Source organism: Leuciscus leuciscus (assembly GCF_965113295.1).
Source record: "Leuciscus leuciscus genome assembly, chromosome: 2".
Lineage (NCBI taxonomy): Eukaryota > Metazoa > Chordata > Actinopteri > Cypriniformes > Leuciscidae > Leuciscus > Leuciscus leuciscus.
In genome coordinates, this window is record NC_138726.1 from 7,844,450 (window position 1) to 7,868,923 (window position 24,474).

Consider the following 24,474-nt stretch of genomic DNA (forward strand, 5'->3'; position numbering starts at 1 on the left):
TTTGGAGTCATTTCTTTATATCATGTAGACTTCTGTCGGGTTTGTGGAGGATGTTCAAATGCCAGTGTGATAATATGGTGAAATGCATAATTGACTGGGGGGATATTTTTAACCGTTCAAGTTTGGTTAAACAATCAATATATGAGAAATATACATTTTTATAAATATGGGTAAAAATTTTTAACTTATGGTAAAATTGTCCACACATGTCATTACATCACAAATACATGACTTCCAGTACAACTAAGTACCGTAATATGATTAAATAATACATTTGTTAAAGATTTTGTAAAGTGTGAAGATGCCAGTGTTCCTTGGCTGAACAACTGTTATGGCAAGTACTTATAAACTGATGTGAGTGAGAATGCTACTCATTCTCCAGAAGATGGCAGTGTTTACCTTCATGGATGCTTATTTGCTCTGAAGTTTTTTGTGGGTTGTTAATGGCATAATTTAGTGATAACTTTATCTGGAGAAATCTGATAGGTGTCATCTTTTGTTTTAAGCTGCTATAAATGAAATGAACGGTGCACATGCATATCAGAGGTTGCACTCTTCCAGTGGTCACTAGACAGATCAGAGTCAAGACAGTGTATTATGTTCACAGGCCTGTGCTAGTGAGACTATCATCCACCCAAAAAACTAAATTTTTGTCTCACCCTTGTGTATATATACAGGCTTTCCTGTAGCTCAAACAGTAGAGCGTTGGCGCTAGCAATGCCAAGGTCATGGGTTTGATTCCCAGGGAAAGCAAGAACTGACAAAATGTAAAATGTGTACCTTAAATGCAATGTAAGTCGCTTTGGATAAAAGCTTCAGCCAAATGCATAAATGTAAATGTGACAATCCAAATCTGTATGCATTTCTTCTGCAGAACACAGATGTTTTGAAGACTGTTGGGAACCAAGCAACATTGGAAACCAGTGGTTTTCATTGCATTAAAACAAACATTTCTTACATATTGTTCCACAGAACAGACCTGAGGTTGTGAAAATGACAGAATTAGCATTTTAGGGTGAACTATGCAGGATTTGTCATAGCTGCTGAATTTGCATATTGTGTTTGTAACCTGAGGTGAAGCCTTGATTAACATCTGTCAGCACAGTTTAAGTGTGGGATTTGTCTTCATGATGGAAATACAAATCAGCTAACTGGTGTTTCAATTCATGTTTAAAAATGCCAGTATACTCTATCCTGGAGTGATGTCATGATGTCCAGTGGAGGTTTTTGGTGGATGAATGGGCTGTGGGTGTATTATGCAAACATTGCATTACCACATCATATCTATATTTGAGCAGGATAATTTATATCTTTACTCGGTTCCTGCCAGGACTGTGTTTTGGTGCTATCTTTATTTGTATTGCGTAACATCTGTTTTATCAACTTGTTTCTCTGAGGCTTTTGCACTCAGATGCTTTAATGACTGTTTTAGTGAGGAAACGATAAGAATTGGGTAATGGTTCATCATGAAACTGAAGCTGAAGTGGCCTAAATCAATTATAAGGAAAGTAAAGGGACTGTTAACTGGGGCTGTCCACAATCAATGAACCATTGGGATTTTTCCATGAAAACCTACATATCACGGATCAATAAACCAAAAATATCTTGACCCAGGAGAGATGAGTGGGGAGATAATCACGTATGAGGTTACATAAGAAATGGAGAGTGTGTCCTGTAGTTACCCTTGATTTCTGAATCAGTGGTGGAGAGACTTGATTTAGACCACTCATTCAAATACTGGAGAATGGTACAATAAATATTAAACTACATTCTTAGAACAAATGGTTCTAAACAGTTCCAGATTATGGTACTCTCAGGACAAATATATGATCTAAGAACGTTTTGCTAACGTTCCCATTAAGTTATGAAAACGTTATTTCCAAATGTTCTTTGAACATTCAAAATGTCCAAAAATGTTTTAAACACGTTTTTCTTAGTTTTGTGAACGTTAATGAAACATTCCATTTTCTTCAAGCATTATGGGAATGTTACTTAGTTTGAATGTTCTCTGTAGCTCGTTTTTTTTTTTTTTGAGAATATTAAATAGCCTAGCCTACTATAACTCTGAACAAACATTCCGTTATTGGAAGAACGTTTGTTCATAACTTTGAGAGAACCTTGACTAAGTTAGCTCTGAGAACGTTAACAGGGTAGGCTAAGTTTAACCCACCGAGAACAATGCGTTAAGTGCTTCATAGAACCTTAAAGGGATAGTTCACCCTAAAATTACAATTAAGTCATCATTTACTCACCCTGGCGACACGTGCTGTATATTTTAAATGTTCTGGGGGTATACGATAGGGTTTGGTGAAAAACAAAGCGAAATTGAATGTATTAACACAAATCCTGACCTTGGCTGTGTTCTTCACTGCGGCTCCACGACGTGCGCGTTCGTGAGACTATTAGCGCCCTATTTCACTCTGCTTTTAGCTTAGTATATGCTACATTTAATGATAATTGACATTGAACACAAAGAAAAGCCATTAAGTGTATGAAGGCCAAAAGTAGCTATGGAGAGACAGTGTGTGAACGTTTCACAATGCTAATGAAAAGCGATGAAAAGTCATAGGATAGCTTTAATGTTTATACATAAACCCAAGTAATAATTTAGATCTCTATGGATCCTAAATTCAATATCTCTGTCACTTACTTCCTTAATGGAGAAGAGGAGAGAAGTATTCACGCTTACACACACTTACACAGAGCGTTTTTTAACAGAACATGATTGGTAGGAATCCAGCTAACATTTATCGACTTTTAAGAAGGATATATCAACCTGTTGAGAAAGTGTTGACAGACGTGTTTAGTTTAATGGCTGAGCTCCAATAATGAAACGGTTACAGATCAAATAAAAAGGCTAAACTTGAACTAAAAGAACCATTTTAGACTAAAAGGGTATATTTGTAAACACTTAGCCCACCTCAACAAATTCCTCCTCAGCATATTTATGGACAATGATATTTACTCATGCATTCCACCAACTCCATTACTGACACTTTTGCTTCAATCAAAATAAAATCTCAATAAATGCTGTTCTAATTGTATAATGAAATTACATTAGGGTTTTTTAATGCATTGAGGAGAGAAACCGTCCAAATTGTTTAAATATCTAAAATTGATGTTGAATAGGCTCTGATTGATGTCACGTGGAGTTTGTCCTTCTCATCAGGATTCTGGGTGGAGTGGCTCTTGATGTTCTCCTAGAATCGCAGACTGAATTAGCTGAGCTGGGTTAAGATGATCAGTACAGTGGCCACAAGACCGCAACTCCTTATTTTTCAGAAACCAAACAGCACTTTACCTTTGATGAAGCCCATTCCATTCTCTCTCCCACTTCACTTCCTGACCAATCTACAGTCTTATAAATAAAGGTTCCGAAAGGTTTTTTTTCTTTCTTTCTTTGCAGCGATGCCATTAAAGAACCATTTTCTGTTCCCCAAAAGAACCTTACATGGAACAGTTCTTAAAGAGACCATATTATGCCCTTTCACAAAGTCTTAATTTTGTTTTTTGGGGTCTAATAGAATGGCTCCCATGCTTAAATGTTCAAAAAACATTTTTTTTTTTTTGTCAGTGGCTATAATTACACTAAGTGCAAACAGCGATAGCTTTTATTTACGCTATGTGCAAATAGCAGTCTTTCTTTGTAGGCTACTAATGGCTCGTTTCCACTGAGCAGTACAGTACGGTACGGTACAGTACGGTACGGTTCGGGTCTGTTAACCATGATCTGGCTAGCGTTTCCACTGCCAACAGTACCCTTACTTGATAGGCGTGGTGTTTCGATCGACGTCATTTTCGCGCGAAGAAGAACATAGTAAACTACAATGGATGACATATACAGCAGATCTTGTTCTTGCTCCTCGACATGTTTGTCACAAGAAGACAAGCGCCGACATTAGGCTTTTCTCAATATTAAGTACGCAAAGTTTGTACTTGCCATGTGCGACTCCTACATGCAAATGGTACAGCGCGTTCTTAAAAGCGTCACTCAGCTCGCGATCTGCTACTCCGGTTATCTCTGTTACTCTGTATGTACATTTTAAGCAACAATAAAACGAAATATGTTATAAAACACTACTCTGCCTCTTTTCGTTTTCATTTAAATAAATTAAACATTATAGGGACACAAATGTGGTTCATGCGCAACGCATATTGATTATTCACTGCATGTTATACGTTATTCTATTTATAACAAAACGAAATTTAAAACACAACCCTAACGTTACCTCTTTTCGTTTAAATAATAGAAAAAAATTACACATATTACAGGCAATATATGCATTTGTACAAATGTTGCAATAAACATCAGTGATAATCTTGTAATAAGAAAATGACAAGAAACCATATTTCTTTTTGTAAAATTTCAGTTTTATCAATAATAGCCAATATAAAAGTTTAAGTAAAAGGTACAAGAAGCTATACAATAAGAAATAAAGCAAACAATTCAGTCAAATGTCCAAATGCTGCGCTCTTACAACAGTAAAGTTAAATACAAATAGCCTATAATATGAAACTAAACTTAGCCCTCAGCCAAAACGATTGACAGGGAACGAATTATATATTCACGAGACCAAAGATCGCCCGTTAGGTCTGCACAAGACGAATTATATCTCATGTTTAACCACTACCGTTTGAGTCATCGGCGAACGTCAGAAGAACTAACTTAGCCGAGGAAAGGCTCATCCAGCCGGGAAACATGAGCGCCGAGCGCCCGCTGATCGCATGGATCTCACAACCGGGGAAAAACAAATCATCTTTATAAATAAACCACAGATTTGAGCTTTAAACAGCTACATTCTCGCCTGAAAAACTCTTAAAATTACATTTCGTGACACAGTAACAGTAGTATTATATTAAACTGTGTATTAAAAAATGGCGCTTCTTATGTTGTCATTCCCCTCGTAGCACGCGCAAGTGACGATTCTCTGTCAACCAATCAACGTCCTGCAGTGAGTCTAGCTCCACCTTTTAGTACCGTACCACTGTGCTAGGTACCCCAACGGAAGGGTACCCAAAAAGTGGTACGGTACGGTTCGGCTTTTTGGTACCATTCTCAACTTTTGGCAGTGGAAACGCAAATAAAAGGGTACCGACCCGTACCGTACCGTACCGTACCGCTCGGTGGAAACGCGCCATAAGTGTAAATAGTAGTTTGATGCTATATCTAGTGCAAATAGTGGCAGATACTATTTGCACCTAAGTGCATATTATAAAACAACAATGGAGGACATTCAGCAGATCTTGTTCGTGCTTCTCGGTATGTAGCTGTTTGTCACAAGAAAAACAAAAACACTGTGTTGCAACGGTATTGTGTTTTAACTGTATATTAAATAATGGCTCCTCTTGTGTTGTCATTCCCCTTGCAGCACACGCAAGTGATGATGATTCTCTGTCAACCAATCAGCATTCTGCAGTGAGTCTAGCTCCACCCTTTCTGACTACTGTGCTATGAAAAGGTCCCAAAAAAGTGGTACAGTACGGTTCAGTATTTTGGTAACTTCTGACAATCGAAATGGAAATACTTGCATACCGTACTGTCCTGTACTGTACCGTACCGCTCGCTGGAAACAAGCCATTAGACCATTGGTTGGCGGAGTTAGTGTAAATAGCATCTGCCAACTATTTGCACTTGGTGTGAATAGACACTCCATTATTTTTTCACATATTTTACATTGTTGCAGCACCTTTCTTCCCAGTCTTTCAGTAACACTCAATTTAGTCCCTGTCTCTGTGAAGCCCCTCCATCCAAAAAGCAGACTGTGCTCTGATTGGTCAGCTGTACCAGTCTGTTGTGATTGGTCAAATCTTTTGTGCATGTTTGGAAAATGTCACAACCTTTTTACAGTCTATGGTCACAACTTAACCAGGCCTCGCTCTCTTTATTTTGTGTATCCCATGGGCTGGAATTATTTAAATGAGAAATATTTGTTTCCAAAAGAAAACTCAGGGAGTTCAGAAACAATGACACTGTTATAGAGAATCACTCCCGCTGGAGTGACTTTGTGCTTTGTAACTTTGCAGAACTTTTTAATGCGCAAACAGCAACATTACACTCTAAAGAAAGTTGAAAATGTAAAAAAGCATAATAGGTCCTTTTTAAAGTCAACATGAAATCAAAATTCACAAGATTGTTGCAGTGTAAATGATTTATTTGTGCACTTTGTTTTGTTTTGTTTTTATTCACAAACTGCTGCATGAAGACTTAAAAAAAAACGTAGAAAATTAATCTAAAAGACTTTTTTTCCCCCACTATAAAGAACCTTTTGTGCATTGGAAAGGTTCCATGGATGTTTAATTAAGGTTATGCATGGAGTTATAGATGCCAATAAAGAACCTTTATTTTTATGAGTGAAACTACTGTCCTATCTAAACAAATAATAATAATGAAGAGAAAAAAAGGTTGTGGGTGGAACAAAAAAGGTTATGGTACAGTGGCATCTGTTGCATGCATTTAGGTTCTACCTCTGTGTAAGCCTTCAGACTGCTATACGATGTCAATTGCTATTAACTTGATTGATTTGCAAGTTATGTTATATCCTGTCTTGGTGTTTGTGCTTAGCTGACGTCAACATGCATCCGTGCTGCTCAATAAACAAATGACAGGAAACTCCCTCCAATTGTATATATGATTGAATATAATTTCTAATTTATCTCAAAATCTTGCCTAATGGCACTCTTCTGATTTGCGATAAAGGCAAATTTGCATCTTGGACCTTAGTGCTTTTTGAAAATCCCCCACAAAAGAATCCTAGTCAGATTGTACGGTATCTAATCTAATAATATTATGTAAGAGTTGTCTAACAATGCTATTTTCACCACTTTTGCCATTATGCTGCTATGCCATTATGCTATCAAAAAGAAAAAAGAATGCATCAGCTAACAACATAAAAGCATTTCAATAACTCTTGAGCCTTCAACATCTTGCTCATGTGGCCAGGCTGATACGCCACACACTGACATTATACTCTGAGATCCCGATAACAGCTACATGACGTTAAGCCATTCCACAAAAAATGGGAGCCTTTGTGTCTTTCAGTAACACATGTGTAAATAATGACAATAAAAAGGTATAATTGCATTCCCTTGTTTCATTTAGATGCCTTTCTGGCCAGTATATTGTCAATGCATCAATGGCTTTGAATTCAATGACAACATTTCTATCCAAGTGGAATTTATTTCCGAGGATATCAAAACACTCTTTTCAACCAAACAAATAATTATTATTCAACCATTAAAAATATTAAATTAAAACTGTTTGAAGTAAACATTCTGATTATAAAACATTAGTGGCTAATTTTCTTAGTTAATGGAATAAATAAAAAAAACACTCACAGCTGTGGTTCAGAGACTTAAAGTTGTATCGCATATTGAAATAAAAAAAGTCAGATAATGTAAAATTCTGTCAAAATGACATGATCATTCCTTTCAGGAAGTGCATGAAACTAGAAGGAAAATGTCCTCTGTATTTGAGTAAGGAAGTATCTTAAATGTCAAAATTCCATGATTTTGAATGGAATTGTTAGTATAGTTTTGTTTATAGCAGTGTCAACTCTGCCAACCCTGCATCAGGGGTTGTCATTAGTATCCCTAAGTTTATAAACAGAAATTTTACTCAAAAGTGGCACATGCAATTTATAAAAATTTCCCACTTCATTAAAAGTGTCTTAACTTGACTTAACTTGTACTAACATTTAAATTAATCATTTGATACAATGCACATAAAGGCGACATGTTTTTACATTGTAGGCCTAAAAATGATCTACATGTAATTACAGCTGTAGCCTAATAATTACACTGTTGACCCTTCCCCTACACCCTAACCCACCCTTAAACCTACCCATACTACCAAACCTGTCCCTAACCTTCCCCGTCTCCCACCACAATAGCGGCACAAGTGTTTTGCAATACAACATGAGCACAATAGGCTAAGTATACATTGTAACAATTATTTTTGTATGCAAGTAAATAGTAGTTAATGATACCTAATATAAAGTGTGACTGAGAATTTTATAGAAATGTGTTTAAAAAACAAAACAAAAAGAAATTCAGCAAATGGCATAACCCATATAGACATGAGTTCTGCACATTCATTCAAGCTTGGTAAGTCAAAACTGACGTCATTTCTCCTGCTGAGGGTGTCGGATAAAGAAGCTGTTTAATTCACTTCAATGTGGCTCTTCAACGTAACATGAACTAGCGCGCGGTGGGCATGTGTCTCACACACACACATACACACACTGAGAGAGGAGGCAGCAGCAACAGCAGGTAAGAACACAGCTCTCTTATTTATAGTCATGTGTATTATTATTATTATATTGTATTATTTATTGTGTATTATTATGTTTTTGCATGCGATGTCAATGAGGGACAAACGATTAGGGTGTTTACTATATGAGAATTAACTTGCTAGTGATTGCAAGTCTTTGCGGAAAGATAAGGGAGCCAGTAAAATAAATAGGTAATAAACTGCATTAATTAATCGACACATACATTCACGCGAGTTTGACAAGTAATAGAGGATATAAAGTGGATTGTGGAACGTTGCGTTGCCGACGCGCGCGCGAGAGAAGTTGAACTAAAGTGTAATCTATTAACACTCACTTCATAGTAGGCTACTCCATTTTAATCACGCCATTTAAACTGGATAATTCGCGTTAAACGGGAAAAGTTTGGTTTTCTTGTTGCATGCTAAAATAATGTACAGTAGCCTACAAGAGACAGTTAGCCTACATGAAGATCATCTCGTTTCATGTGTCGTTTAACTTGTGGTTCTTCAAATCAAATAATGTTTCAGGCACAAGCCGTGTATTGTCTTGTATAACGCCAGAAAGATTATTAACCGTGCTCGATTGGTTCTTGTAGTGAAGTGATATAGATGTGAGAGGAGCTGTCTATGATCTGTGGTGCTGAACCACGCGCACACTAGGCTACTGGAGCACTTTGCTGCCTGATATATACCTACTAGTCTCTTTTGTTTATTTGATAATTTAAAGGTTGAGTAGCTATAATGCATAAAACACACCATTAATGATATTGGTAATGTGATGACGAAATATGACCGCAGAATTATGGGGTGCGGGAATTGGCTTGGACACCGTAAAGAAAGTCAAAACAAAAGGTTGGAGGGGGTCTTAAAATTGCATAGTCTTCCTGAGGTTTATTACAAAGTTACGTGACAAGTTAATCGGAACGCCTTAAAAGATCATCCACACGTAACGCGTTTTGGCACACATCGGCAGTGGAATTTCAAAAAACCCCGCAAGGTCTCGAGACGCGTTTTTTTTTGTTTTTGTTTTTACTTGAGCGTCGCGTTTAGAACGCCACGTCATGCGCAAGATGATGCAAAAGAATCTAGCTCATGTTTACAAAAACAAAACAAAAACAATAGAAAAGCAGCGCAGAGGAGTGCAAAAACGCATTCTGTGTGCACGGTCCTCCCTTCATATGTATGGCAATTGTATTCCCTATACCCCTAAACCAATCCCTGTCCATAATTTATCCCTAAAATCAGGGGGAAATTATGTGAATAACACTGAAGTAGAAGCACCTAATCCTGACCGAAAGCCTAAACTTGACAAAAAGTGTAAACCTATCCCTCAAATCTAATTTGCTGATTGGAATGTTGTTCCAGGATCAACAAAGATGTTGCATGTTATTCACCCAGTTGCAGTAGTGGTTTTAAAGGGATAGTTCACCCAAAAATGAAAATGACCCCCATAGGCTACTTTCAGAACAATATTCAAACCCAGGGTTTTTTGTGTGTTTAGACAAATAATGTAACAAAAGTCACAAAATTCCATGACACTGAGATAAAGGTTTTTTTTTTTTATGGGGGGAAATATCAAATGAGGTCCAAACAGAACCCAAAGACAATGATTGTAATGCAGTGGGATTTTAAGTGTCATTATGAAGAATTCAGCGCTGATCTAAATGCAGCTGTGTCCAGCAACAGCTTTGGTTTAGTTTAAAATGAATATTTCTTAAACCCTCATGTTGTCTTTGGGTTCTGTTTGGACCTCATTTGATATTTCCCCCCCATTAAAAATGCTTCTGAGTAAGAGGACATCTGTAGAGGATGTACTGTCATCAACTTGCTGCACGAGCATCATAAGGTCCTCCACAATTTCACCAACTACCTCCATTGTTTACAATAAATCGGCGTCTGTCTGTTCAGGGCATCACCTCTTGACGGTCGACTGTGAGTGACGTCACGTCCCAACACGAACACGCCCCATAGCATAATCCCACCCTTGACACTGATTGACAGGTTTCCGTGTAAGGCATCGGAAATGGAAATACTAAGGGAATGGGCTTTATGCACAGCTACACTACTTCCTGAACTTCAGCCAGCTCTTTGTTTCCTGTCTGTCATTATTGGACAAACTGATTAATCCAGGTGTGCCTGACCTCAGTAACAATAATCAGACACACCTGGATTAATCAGTTTGTCCAATAATGGCAGACAGGAAACAAAGAGCTGGCTGAAGTTCAGGAAGTAGTGTAGCTGTGCATAAAGCCCATTGCGATTCCATTTGAGTTTTGGCTGGTTACATACGCGACGCTGAGAAAGTGAAAAAGCAGACGTGGTAATTGAAATTGCTATTTAAATATGACAGGGTCAAGACTCGTAAGATATGGGAAACACAGTTGCAAACAGACTTTGCATTTCCATTTTAAATTTGGCCGTCACTGTGCGTTCGCTTAAACGAAAATGCAAACGGTAATGCGCGATTTGCATTTGCGTTTGGATTATGTCCTAGGTGTATATGAATTTCTTCTTTCAGACGAACACAATCAGAGATATATATAAAAAAAATGTCCTGGCTCTTCCAATGGCAGTGAATGGAGGACAAAATTTTGAAGCTCAAAAAAGTGCACCCATCCATCATAAACGTACTTCACACGGCTCCAGGGGGTAACATTTCTCGTTATAGACTTCTAGTTCGTGAGTGGTGTTTTGTTTTGCTCTATCCTCTGCGCTTTCACATTCATCAGTACATTATGCGTCGGGTCAGGGGTCACTCTTTCGCTTCGCTTACAGTTCTCACTTTTTTTTCAGTTTAGATTTTCACTTATTTACCTATATTCAATGTAAGTCGATATTGTGGTTTCAGTGCTGTTGTCCATTCACTGGATGTTAAAAGTAAATCATTAGAATGTACATCCTGACATTTCTTTTCCTCACATGCTTATTTCTTGCTTAGGCGTCTGTTGTGAAGAGGCTGTTAACTGAAGATCTCATCTGGGATTTTCCTGTTGTAATACTAATGGACATCTCTGATTTACAACACCCCATTTGATCCCTTTATATCTGAACCATTCCCAGCAGCCCATTCTCCTCTATAGTGAATCAGATATAGAGATGTCTCTCCGTAAAGAGCTTTAAGTCGAACTGACAGATACTTTCAAAAGACATTTCACATCTTTTGCTTTACGAAGAAACAACACAAGGTCACATTAAAAGGTAGACTCCATGAATGGGAGAGTCCTGCTTCAATCAAACTGAGGCTTTTAAAGATCGCCCGATTCACAGTGCCATCTCCCATCTCCCGCTGACCCTCCGCACTCAACTTTCTGTCAGCATGAGTGACTCTCAGGATGCCACGTCTCCAGTGGCAGGCATAGGAGGTCCTGTTGCTTGTGTTTCCAAGGTGGAGCTGCGTGTTTGCTGCAAGTCCCTGTTGGACCGGGACACGCTCAATAAGTCTGACCCCTGCGTCATGCTCATGGTACAGAACCAAGGTCAATGGACTGAAGTGAGTTTTCCTTTTTTCCTCTTTATTGGGGCTTGATTGGGTCTTTGCACTATTGGAATATTTATTTTATAATATTGCTTTTGTTATAATGCAGTTTAGTTATAAATACTGGTCAACCAATTTATTTATTTTTATTAATGCCCATGGGCTGATATCTAGAGAGCAGATTCATCCAAAATGAGAATGTTATTGTTTACTCACCCTCATGTAATTCCTAACCTGTATGACTTTCTTTCTTCTGTAAGAGAAAAATACAGCCATGAAAGGGAAAAAAAAAGATGCAATGAAACTTAATTGTGACCGAGGCTATCAGTCTCAGTGGTTACTGTGATTTTGCCAAGTAAGTCATGTTATTGAATCAACATATTTTGTTGATCCTGGATCAACATTCCCATCTGAACATTTACTCCTAACCCCTAATACTCCTAAACCAAACCCTACCCACAACTTATCCCTAAAATCAGGGGTAAATGATAGGTGAATAACACTGATGTTGAAGCATCTATACCTGATTGTAAGCTTAAAGGGATTCTCCACTGAAAAATGACAATTCTGTCATCATATACTCACCCTCATGTTGTTTCAAACCTGTATGAATTTCTTTCTTTTGCTGAACAGAAAGGAAGATATCTAGAAGAATGTCAGTAACCAGACAGTTTTAGATACCATTGACTTCCATAGTATATTTTTTTCCTACTATGGAAGTCAATGGTATCTAAAACTGTCTGGTGACTGACATTCTTCTAGATATCTTCCTTTCTGTTCAGCAAAAGAAAGAAATTCATACAGGTTTGAAACAACATGAGGGTGAGTATATGATGACAGAATTGTAATTTTTCAGTGGAGTATCCCTTTAAAGCTGCAGTCGGCAAGTTTGGCAGATTGAGGGGACTTAGCCAAAATTTTGAATGTTTACAACTCTCATGCCCCTCCCCCACTATCACCAAGCACCCTCCCATCGAGTTCATGCTCGTCAGTGCGTGTGCACCAGAATTTCTGTGAACGCACCCGTCTCTTCAGCATCGAAGCATCATTTTCTTTTCCTTGGTTGTTTTGGACCTCCTAGCTCTGGTTGTTAACCGAGGTTGTTTTCTCTCCGGCATCACGCCTCGTACAATCCAACACACCTGCGATCTTCAGGCGTGTGCATGTGATATTGTAACGTGCGCGAGAGGGGAGGGGGGATCTGTGGCGTGTGCACGAACTGTGATTGACAGTCAGATCTCACACAGCCCTGCGCTGATTGGACCAGAAGAACCGGGAGTGGTGGATTTTTGCAAAACAAATAACAGGCTCCAGGCGGAGGTAGAAGCGCGGGTTGTTTTCTAAAACCGGCTGATTTATGTTGTTCTGTCGGAGCATAGTGTCGGTTTCAGTGAATATGATAAAAAAAATTTTGTTTCAGGATCAACAAATGTTGATCCAGGGGCATGTTGTACTTGGGGAAATCACATTCACGCAGTTGCAGTAGTGTTTTTTTCACCAAGTAAAACATGTTCCTGGATGAACATCCTTCTTGATCCTGGAGCAACATTCTAATCAACCAATCAGATTTGAGGAATAGGTTTACTGAATTTAGGCTTACAGCAATGGTAACTCAATGAGCAACTCTCATTTCCCTCAGATTTGTATGGGTAGGGTTAGGATTATGGGTAGGGATATGCTTTTAGACAAGAATGTTGTTCCAGGATTATCAAAAGATGTTGATCCAGGAACATGTCTTACTTGGCAAAATCACAGCGACCTATTTGGTAACATCCTTTTGCCTCTCACTTATCAGTTACAGACTAATCAGACCTTAAATGCATGGACAAAGTGTCAAAAATACAAAGGCAAACATAAACCGCAGTGTTCAAAAATGAAATAATTTTAGAAATTGAAAGAAAGTCAAGTTTGGAACAAGATGTGGATGAGTAAACAAGGACAGAAATAAAAAATGTTTTAGTTAAACTAAGCCTTTAATGATAGGAAATAACGTACACAAAATTGATTAGAATTTATAGAGAAATTGCTTAGAATTACAAGTTAGAATCCAATTTGTTTTAAAGAAAACACTCACACTTCACAAAAATATTGGAAAACGGGCGATGAACGCTATTTATTGACAAGGTCAATACTTTGCAAATGACCAATATTGACCGATTAATTGGCCTGGCCAGTAGGGTTTGAAATGAATGGGGCAAAAAGGCCACCAAAATGAATAATAAAATGCCCCAAAACTCAAAATGTAGTGACAAAATAAAAATGCCACTGTATAAGTTTTTGTCTCATATTTATATCATATGATAGAGGCTAGTTAAGCAGTATCACATGAGCAAGAGGGCTGTTTTCCCAAATATCAGCATGATAGTCTGAAGTAAATACATTTGCATTGTATTTTTTAATTGTACACTTGTAGTGTGTAGCCATTGACTCTTTCTACTCTTTAATGATTCAAATTTAAAACAGGCCAAAACACAACAAAAGTGTTACATTTGAAGGCTTTGGGTTAAGAAGTGTTGGATGGGTATAATTTCGCACATTCTGATAGTAAGGCTTGATTGTGAAGGTTGACTGGGCTGTTCAAAGTGCATGCGAGTGGGGGGAGTGGGCAGTTTTTGGAATGAATCTAGGCAGGGAATTGTCGCACACCAGGAAAGGGCGCTTGAAGCAAGGAGAGAGAGCACTCTGGTGTTTTTTTCCATATCAAAGCAGTCACTGTGAGGGGAAAAAATTTATCTGGAGCCACAGCAGCGGTTCTGAAGACAGCTCGGCAAAGCTGTGAAACTGTCTACAGCAATGTGTCAGGCTGAAGGATGAAATCTTAATCCTGGCCCCATTATTCCAACAACTGTGTCACGTTCAACATCACAGGGAACAAGAGAGATGCCATCCTGCTTCAGCTTGCATTTCAAAAGATTCCTTTTAAAGCAGGGACACATAAAACAGGAAAGTGAAAATGAAAAAGCCATTGAGATGTTGTTGTGGACATTGTATGAGTCATCACTGGCTTCGTTTTCCAAGATGTTTTTGACAATCAACATGAGTTGAATATCTTGAAAATACACAAAGATGAGTCGTGTTGCAATGGAAAAAAATGCCTTTTCGTCAGTGTGGATAAGACAATCATATCAGTCAATGCATTATCTTCACACTGTGCGCCAATGATTAAGTCTGACTGCAGCAGCAAGTTGTGATAGTTTTAGATGTATTATTGTGAACATGATTAGCTTTCTTTGTGAAGTGTTTGTAGTGGTTGATGATAGCCACTGGATGAACAGCCTCTTAAAAGGGATAGTTCACCCAAAAAATGAAAACACTGTCATCTTTTACTCACTGTCATGTTGTTCCAAACCTTAATTAAATTAAACCTTAATCTGTCGAACACATCAAATATCTTTATTTTAGCTGTTTTTTCCCCATACAGTCAAAGTCAGTGGGATCTGGACAGTAGCCACAACTGACTTACTGTTTTGTATTGTATTGTATCGTACTTTTTAGACATTCTACTAGCTATAAGTAACTTTGCACCTACATGTCAACTAGCAGTCATTAGAGTATTAGTAAACTCTCTTCTTAATATCTGCTAAGACATTATTTTGATGCTCCTCCAACAGACTTTCTACTGACTATAAATAACTTTGCAAGTACATGTCAACTTATTCTACTAGCTCTAAGTCTAATAATACTCTAATGAGAGTTAGTTGACATGTTGCAAATTAATGAGAGTTATTTGACACATTGCAAAGTTATTTATAGTTTGTAAAATGTCTAAAGTGGATTATCGAAATAAAACGTGAGAAAGTGAGTAATTAGGAATTTTAATTATCGGGGAACTATCCCTTTAATGAACAGTGATCAAAGTGTGTTGTGTAAAATGAATGAATGTGAAATATTGAGCTTTGGTTTTGGAGAAGCCAATTTTTTTGAATGCATTCTTCTGTGAGCATAGAAGATCCATATTTGACAACCTTCCGTGTCTCAATACAAGTCTCTCAAACTAATGACCGCTTTATAGAATGCTATCAGAATATTTACAGACTGCACTGCCATCAATATTCTACGCATAGAGAAAATATAGACTCACTGTGAATATCATTTGCATGGTTTTACACTTCAGTCAAAGAGCGGCAGTATTTATGTAATTAATGATTTTGATCTTTTCCCTGACATTAGCTTTTACACATTCCAGATTTCTTTTCACAGGAGCAGAAAAGCCTAATATTAGACAAAGGCATTTTGCCAAAGTGAGCGCAAAACATATATGCAAGGCTGTTTTCCTGCCATCGTCATTAGTCTACATTTTCTGTCTTGAATGTCTGCCAGCCGATTTCAGGGATCTTGGCATGCATGTCTAGGATGTGTCGATATAGTCTAATTTTGCTTACAGGAGACCCAGCTTCACATTTTCCACGTTCTCAATCCCATCCTATGCATATTCCCATGTTATTCCCATTACATCCCATGGCTTCTTAAATAAGTGGAACACGTTACATTGATCCATGATCATATTATCAGAATGGCCAGAATATGATAAGTAAAACATTAGGCTTTAATGTTCTCGTGTAAGTAATGAGCGTATGAATTGTCACAACATCACAATTGTTGCTGCTGTACAACTGAATGATCGAAGCAACAGATATGTTCACCATTGTCCTGTTTTGCTAAACGTATCCATTTAAATCATAGCTCGAATGAACACATTAGGCAGTTTTGTTGAGATGTCAAGTGGTTTGTAAAAAGCTTCCCAAATCTCTGACTGCTATCAGTTTTTGTTATGCAGACTCTTCACAGCAAAAGCCTGATGTTGAAACTGGATTTAAAAATACACTTAGGGCACAAAATATTAATTCAGTATGTGTTTATGCACTGCACCGCAGAAAAACTTGAGTTCAAAATTGAGTCAAGAAATTCTCCCAGTGTAAAACAAAAACAGATTTTCAGATATTCTGCCAGAAAATTCCTATGCAAAACTCTGTGTGGTTGCGTACACATTCTAAGCTGTTGTTAGAGTGTTGCTATGTAACTGCCTGTGTATTCTAGGCAGCTGCTAGCATGGATATGTGTACGTAGATGCCACATTTGACCAATACAGACACTACGATGCGTCCGCCATCTTGGAACAGACAACATTTCAGATGCTGTTAGCACTCGCTGTTAAAATCAAAAGGGCTTTTCACACTTGAAAAAGTTAACCCTGGGTCATTCTAAACCCTGGGTAAATGGAATCCTGGATAATCTTGCTTCACGTTTCACACTGTTCATAATTAATAGTTGACAATTAATCCTGGGTATTCATAAGATGAAGTTTCACACTGGTCGTTCGTAAACCCTAGGTTAACATTCTTATCTGCAGTGTCAGCGTCACTGACTGGATCGCAGCACTCGACCTGTTTACATAAAAGCCCTAGCATTGTGCATCCTCATATTGCCGACTCGAGTTTTATTCTGAATAGACATTTCGGACTATAACGGAAAGAATGAAACTGTGTCTTTTTCACTCAAATTGTCATGTTTTTTGTCAGCCTTTGACATTTTTGCTCTCAAATGCAGAATTTACTGTTTATATACCATGCGCAGTGTTTCCGAGACTTTCCAAAGCATGCAAATTCGAGTTTGCGATTGTCTGTTGTTGAACGTCTAGCTGTAACATTCCAACACCGCATCGTTTCACACTGTACATGTTTTGCTCAGAAACAGGGTTTCATAACACCGGGTAAAAAGCGGTGCTAACCCCGCTTGTAAATAAGTGTGAAATGTTCCTTTACCCAGGATTAAAAGCGGAGTTTAGAAAGACGTCTATTTCAAGGGCGTAGGTTTGGCCTCAGCTTTGGTGGGGACATCCCCCTCCCCTCCCCCTGGAATGAGTTTTCTATATGTAATTAAATAATGAACAAATGAATAAAATACACACGTATCATAGTATGCATTCAACACAACAAATCCATTATTATTATCTATTATTATTATTATTATCCATGATTACAGTATTCCATTAATACTAAAATTGTATCTACTATTCTATATCAAATTCTATTGATATATTCTATTCTTAAATATTAAATTCTTAGGCTACACTCACTCACAAATACATTACATAAATAGAATGTAGAAACGAAAAAATGTCTCAGATCCACTGTTTATGTTGACTGCAAGATTCTAAGTTAAGGTCAGCTAATTAACATTCAGTGACTTGCTAACGTAGCATTCTATCATGATAGCGTGACTTCTATGAGTCTATCAGTGCTGCACAGCCTAATCAATACTCTTAACCTTAGTTGAAAGATTGCTGCTGCTAGGTTTAACTGTAACAACATGGTAACACATACTATCACCAATCAATACTATTTTCCACAGTAGAATCTGCATTTGAAAGCCTGGTCAGTCACTACTACTGCTAGTTTATTTGTGTGACTAGTTATTTTGCCTACTTACACTCTGCTTTATGAAAAAGCTTCGTATGTCCCCTTTCTTCTTCTTGGGTGGCATAGCTGATCTATCTACAAAGTACAAAAAGTGGCAAAAAACGGAATATTAAAATGTTTTACTCTGGCCTTTGTATGTGGCAGAGAGACAGCCCTGGTAACTTACCGTCGGCGTCGTCGACGCGCGCGCGCACACACACACACACACACACACACACCACCCGCTCGCTGCCAGTGCAAGCACAAAAGTAGTCCCGGCCCGCGCGTGTAGCCTGTCAGATACACCGCCGCCAATCAAATTACGGCGTTTCTTGTACTGTCGTTGTTTTGGCCGTTGGAATCGATCCAAATAGCAGCGCAAAGATCCAAATAGCAGTTCAAAGGAGCTTGCTAAATATTGGTGGGGACAAATTTGTCATCTCAAAATATTGATTGGGACTAGTACCTTGCGTCCCCCCCTAAACCTACGCCCATGGTCTATTTAAGTGTTTTAAAACTTGTACGATATGATACACGAGTAAGTGTTAATATTTGTGTAGTGGCCCAAAATAAGTTGCTGCCTTAAATTTTGAAGTACAATCAACTGGGATGATCAAGTAATTTCAATTAAAATGACATTAAACTGACTTAAAAAAAAGTAGAATCTTGTATAACTTTAAAAAAAAAGTAGTAGAAAATTGCTTAACTTATTTTGATGAGTTGAAGCAATGCAAAAACACATGTTATGATAACTTATTGATCATATCATTTTTTTACAGCGTAGAAACAGCCAATAACGAGGCATCTATGTATATATATTTCTATGGCTGCTAAGGTATTCTGGGTGTTTGCTGCTGAAAAATCCGACATCATCCAGCAGGAATTCCATGTTGGTGAAGTCTGGTTTATTCTGGTTAGACCTGGTAGTGCTGGTGGACCAGCATAGTCATTCTGTTTTCAAGCACACTAAGCTGGTAAACCCAGGCTAACTGGAAAACCATGCCTGTGGCAACATTTCTGCAAAATATTATGTTGCCTCTTGCACATTTCTCTACACTTTCAAAGTGAAATGTCCAGTGATTGTCCCTAAAAGCGGGTTCAGTTTGATCCGAAACAGATGAATGTGAATCTGGCAATGTTTTATCACACTGGTTGTTGTGCGTATCGCGGCAGTTCGGAAACTAAATGTCCAGTGAGTGGCTCTATAAAAGGTTTATGCTTTATTGCGTTTGAAAATAATGTACCACCTACACTAAATGCTTCCCTAAATCTAACCGATAGTGTTAACAAAAGCAAACTTGATATTAAATACATTTGCTTAATCAACCATGCCATTTTAGCTTGCTTCTAAAATGCAAACCTATACATACAGTTTCCAGCTGAAATTAACAATAGAGACAGTAAAACGCAAACATCTTGTTTTCCTTTTTTACAAAAATTATGATTACAGGGGCAAATGATCTATTAATAATGATTTTCATGCGGTTTACCAGACATAGTGTCGGCTCAGATCCGGGCCACATCTGGTACATGTGGAATCCACGTGTTACAGCACTGCATTTACATTTTTACATTTATCTGACGCTTTTATCCAAGGCGACTTACAATTGCTATATATGTCAGAGGTCGCACGCCTCTGGAGCAACTAGGGGTTAAGTGTCTTGCTCAGGGACACATTGGTGTCTCACAGTGGATTCGAACCCGGGTCTCTCACACCAAAGGCATGTGTCTTATCCACTGCGCCACTACCACCCCATTTGTGATGTGGAGCGCTTGGGTACGAGTCCCGTGAAACCCAAGTCACGATAAAAGAGCTTGAAGACTTGTAGCAAGCTAAAACAGCATAGTTGCTTGAACAAACGCATTTTGATCTCACGTTTGCTTGTAACACTATCGGTTAGGTTAAGTGTGTGTGGTAGATAATTTTCAAATGAATGAGCATTAACCTTTTGGCGCCACTCACCGGACATATCACTTTCGAACTGCAATTATAAGCACCGACAGTAACGTAGTGACGGCCCAGATCCAGCATTTGGTACGCGTGGAATCCACATGTACCAGATGTGGCCCGGATCTGGGCCGACACTATGTTGCTGTCTGGGACAACGGTAATAAAAAATGACCAGATTCACGTTAATCAGTTTTGGTTAAAACTCAAACATGCTTTTAGTGACACTCATCGAAAGTGTCATGAACCGTGGAAGAATATCATCATGCAGAAATAATTCAATTTTTCCAATGAGCCTGGGTTGGCATATTCATATGCAGCTATATTGTAACTATTCGTAACTGATCCTGACCACGTGGAGTTTTGCCTCAATATTGTACTGAGTCCTTCTCTGGTGCTCTTGAGCCATTAGGTGTTCCACTATCTGCTCATGCAGCACCTATCAATGGGAAGTGCCATTGTAATGCAAATCAAGAGCTAAAATTGAGTGGGAGCTAAGCCTACTCATATCTCTCTTTGCACTCTCTTTCACTTACTCTCTCTCATGGTGAACATTGCATAGTATGTGTAAATTTAGCATATTCTGAAGCATATTTTAGAATATTCTGTTGCACTGAGACCCTCAAGAACCTGCTGTGTAATCTCTCTACAACACTCTTAGGCTGTCCATCACTTCCTTTCTGTCACTGCTTCTCTTAAACAGCTCAAACATCATAAAGCAACCACCGTAAGGGGTAAAGAGACAAACACCGGCTCATTTAACAGCCCCTTTACAGCTGTATAACTCACTATGATGTTCTTCATGGTGACAATAAGATCCTCTTGGTTTCTTGACTCGCTGTACTTGAAGATTTGTTCCGCTGAACTAAACAGAAGTTTGGCACCTATTTGTTTATTCAAAGCTTTTGACAATCTTAATATGGCGATAAGTCTAAACTCGCAGTGAGCAAACAGAGGTAAGTGATAAAAGCTCTAATGAGAAATCCACTCAAAGGTACACAGCCTGTCGCCTCACCTCATAACTTGAGAAAACAAGTTAATTGGAAGATTAACAATATCATAATTTCATTTCAGACTCCACGTGGCATAGACGCACGATCCAGGCTGTGTACGTGAGTTGACTCAGCCAGAGTTTTCAGTATAGGGAATGTGTCTGATTTCGGCATGTTGTCGGTGGTCGTTCCATAACTAGGGAGTTCTGTAACAAAATGGTTTTCCAGCAGCAGATGTACTTGGAATTGATAAGAGGTCTGCTTTCCTGTGATTGGAGGAGCCGCGGGAGGCAGTTGGGTGTTTGGAGCGATAGCAGAGACCAGTTGCAGCGGTATGAACTAGCCTATATAGAGATTCAGAAACCATTCGGTCAGCGCAGTATTGCAGTAATCTAGTCGACAGGTTTTTGCAAGTAATGGTTTCTCAATGTCATGCTCTACATCCAGGATGCTCCTCAAAAGTAATATTAGCTATCAAAACAGCACATTTTTGTCCTCCCAGGAGGAAGTCGTATATTTGAAATATAAACAGTCAAGTGCTATTTACATTTACATTTAGTCTTTTAGCAGACGCTTTTGTCCAAAGCGACTTACAAATTGGGAGTAAATTAAGCAAGTCATCGTGAAGAGGCAAAAAACAACGCAAGAAGTGCTCAAAATACGAAGTTCAGGCATTATTCAGAGTAGCATAAGCCCGATAAGCGAGAATTTACAGGAATATATATATATATATATATATATATATATGCTATGAATCGTTTATATGCAAATCTCTCTAAAACATGTCCGGGTCTATTGGAAAATTATATTTTCTATAAAGAAACTCTATAAAAAAAAACTATAAAATTTTTTTTTTTTTTGCATTGTGACATTTATTTAATTTAAATGAGCATAAATTAAAGGCAGTACGTGAAACTACTTTTCTGTACAAATACTACTTTACAGTATCTCATTATAGTATGAGAATTTGATGCGGAAATGCTCTTAATTCTCATGAAAACAATATCACAATGGATAATGGTCCTTTTCTTTATGCTGAATACAATGTCTTATTTCCTTCTTTTGATTTTGGATGAATTATGACCTTGACATAATGGTTTTTTTTAAGATTCGTCCCATACCAGCTCCTTTAGTTTGATTAACTACCACTTGCGCTATAAGTACGTATGCCTTAGTTCAAGGGCACATGCAGAGTAGATTGAAGGGCTGAATATTTTATATGTGAATCTGTATGTAATCGTTGAGAAAGACTGTGTCAAACATGGGCTGATGGAGGAGGGTCATTCCCTGCTTGATACATGCTATACACACACATTAGAGGTTTGAGACTGGTAATCTGATTTACTGGGAGAGTGATTGATTACCTCACATGCTCATTTTAAATGGTTATTTTCCACATTTGTGTGACAGTAACAAATGACCTTTATAGAAAAACACCAGAGAATGACAGTCGGTCTAGCAGTGTTTGGATGCTACTTTAAAACTGTATAATTTCCCACAGATTCATAAACAGACCTTCCTTTTTTAATTTTTTTTATAGTCAGCTGCACTAAGCTACTAATAGAAACTACTTTGACGCTGTCTAAGGAGGCAAAATCCCATAGCTTCCTTTTTTTGCAAACAGAGCAATAATTTTCTGGCTCAAAACCAGTGACTTATTTTGGGATACATTTATACTAAATGGGATTAGTAAAACCATAAAAAAATGTGTCAAAAACAGTGATAAACATCAGCACTTCTTTGCAGGGTCTCCAGTGATTTGGTGGATTGTTTATTTGAACTTATTGCAACTAAATGTCTCAGTGGAGTATTAGTAGTCTGTTTGCTTAATATCTGCTGACTCTTTATTTTGATGATTTCCCAACAGTGACTATAAGTATCTTTGCAACTACATGTCAACTTAATATAACCCTAACCCTACCAGTCTACTAATGCACTACTAACACTATAATGAGAGTATGTAGACATGTAGGTGCAACGTTACTTATAGTAAACAGAATGTGTTAAAGGGACCATCGAAATAAAGTGAAAACCAAATTTCCGTTTGAGTAGAACTTCCATTCTTTGTATGTTCAGCCTTTGCTTTGGTATATTGGAAAGTAAAGCCCAAATGCTTGTCTCGTTCAATGCCTATACTGATATTTTCAGATTGCATCTCTAAACACAACATTTCCTTAATGTCCTTAATGTCTTGGAGAATGATGCATTAACTCCTACAGCTAATTGCCTCAGTGAGGTTTTAATTCAGAAATGATTGTATTTGCTCTGTTTGTTTTTGACGTGCACCAGAGAACAATAGCAAAGCAGGGGGAGGTGAGGCGAGAGACAGCTGATGAATGAGAAATGAGAACAAATGCATTTTGTACGAGAGCAAGGCCATGATCATCACAGCTACATGTGTGGAAGCTCTCAACAATCAGACTCATGAGGCCTTCATCCCCGCTGCTGTCGCTTCTTTGACTTCATCCAGGGACAGCGCACAAACAAACCAATAAACAGCACAGCCTGTGATCTGACTCTTGATAATGTGGAGAAGCCAGATGCTTCCAGACAGTTTTCAGCTACTGGTGACTGATCTGTTGTTCTGTCTTTCAGCTGGACCGTACTGAGGTGATCAAGAGTAACCTGAATCCGGTCTTTGCTAAAGTCTTAATGCTGGACTACTACTTTGAGGAAGTACAGAAACTGCGCTTTGAAGTTTACGACATCCACGGAACCCACAGTATTGGAACGCGCGATGACGACTTCCTGGGGGGTGTGGAATGCACGCTTGGACAGGTGATGTCACTTTTCCTGTACAACTTATTTAATATTGCCTAAATACACTAAGGGCCGGATTTACCAAACAGGGCAAATTAGCGTGATTAACCTGGAAATGAATTGGAATTGGAAATTAACCCAAATCCCATAAAAGCGCCATTGGGAGTTGGGAATTTCTGCAGGTGATCTACTGGCAATCTGCAAATTAAAGAACAAGCTGCCAACTAATTTCAATAACGTAATTTACCAAGAGCAGCACAAATTAAAAATAACTTGGCAAACGATATGTTCAGATAAAGTCTTCTTCTTCTTCTTCTACCATGCACTCTCTGTTCTCTGTGATTGCCACTACAAACTCCTAAAACTGCATATGCAATAAAGTCGTCATGAAATGGAAGTTTCCTTATTGTGATGTAAATCCGAGTGAAACGGCATCTCTAACAAGAGAAAAAAGTAGGGCGGGACTTGATTTTGTCCATGGGGAATTGATTTGATGGTTGTGGTTTGCCATTGGTCAATCTCATGTGAGTGACAGGTTGCCCCGCCCTCGAGTCAGTAAACACGTCATCAGAGAAGAGATGTCGCTGCAAGAGGGAGGGGAAGTTATTTTGATTATACATTATGAGGGAACA

General features: G+C 38.2%; 1 protein-coding gene across 1 annotated transcript in view; it reads left to right on the top strand.

Moving 5' to 3' along the window:
- Nucleotides 1–8,186: 8,186 nt before the first annotated feature.
- The window catches only part of cpne7 (copine VII), a 56,641-nt gene continuing 40,353 nt past the window's right edge, over nucleotides 8,187–24,474 (top strand). The window contains exons 1-3 of the mRNA XM_082161321.1: nucleotides 8,187–8,268; nucleotides 11,208–11,759; nucleotides 23,678–23,860. Of these exons, the coding sequence (XP_082017447.1) occupies nucleotides 11,481–11,759; nucleotides 23,678–23,860 (462 nt within the window). The 5' untranslated portion in view covers nucleotides 8,187–8,268; nucleotides 11,208–11,480. The remainder of the gene's footprint in view (nucleotides 8,269–11,207; nucleotides 11,760–23,677; nucleotides 23,861–24,474) is intronic.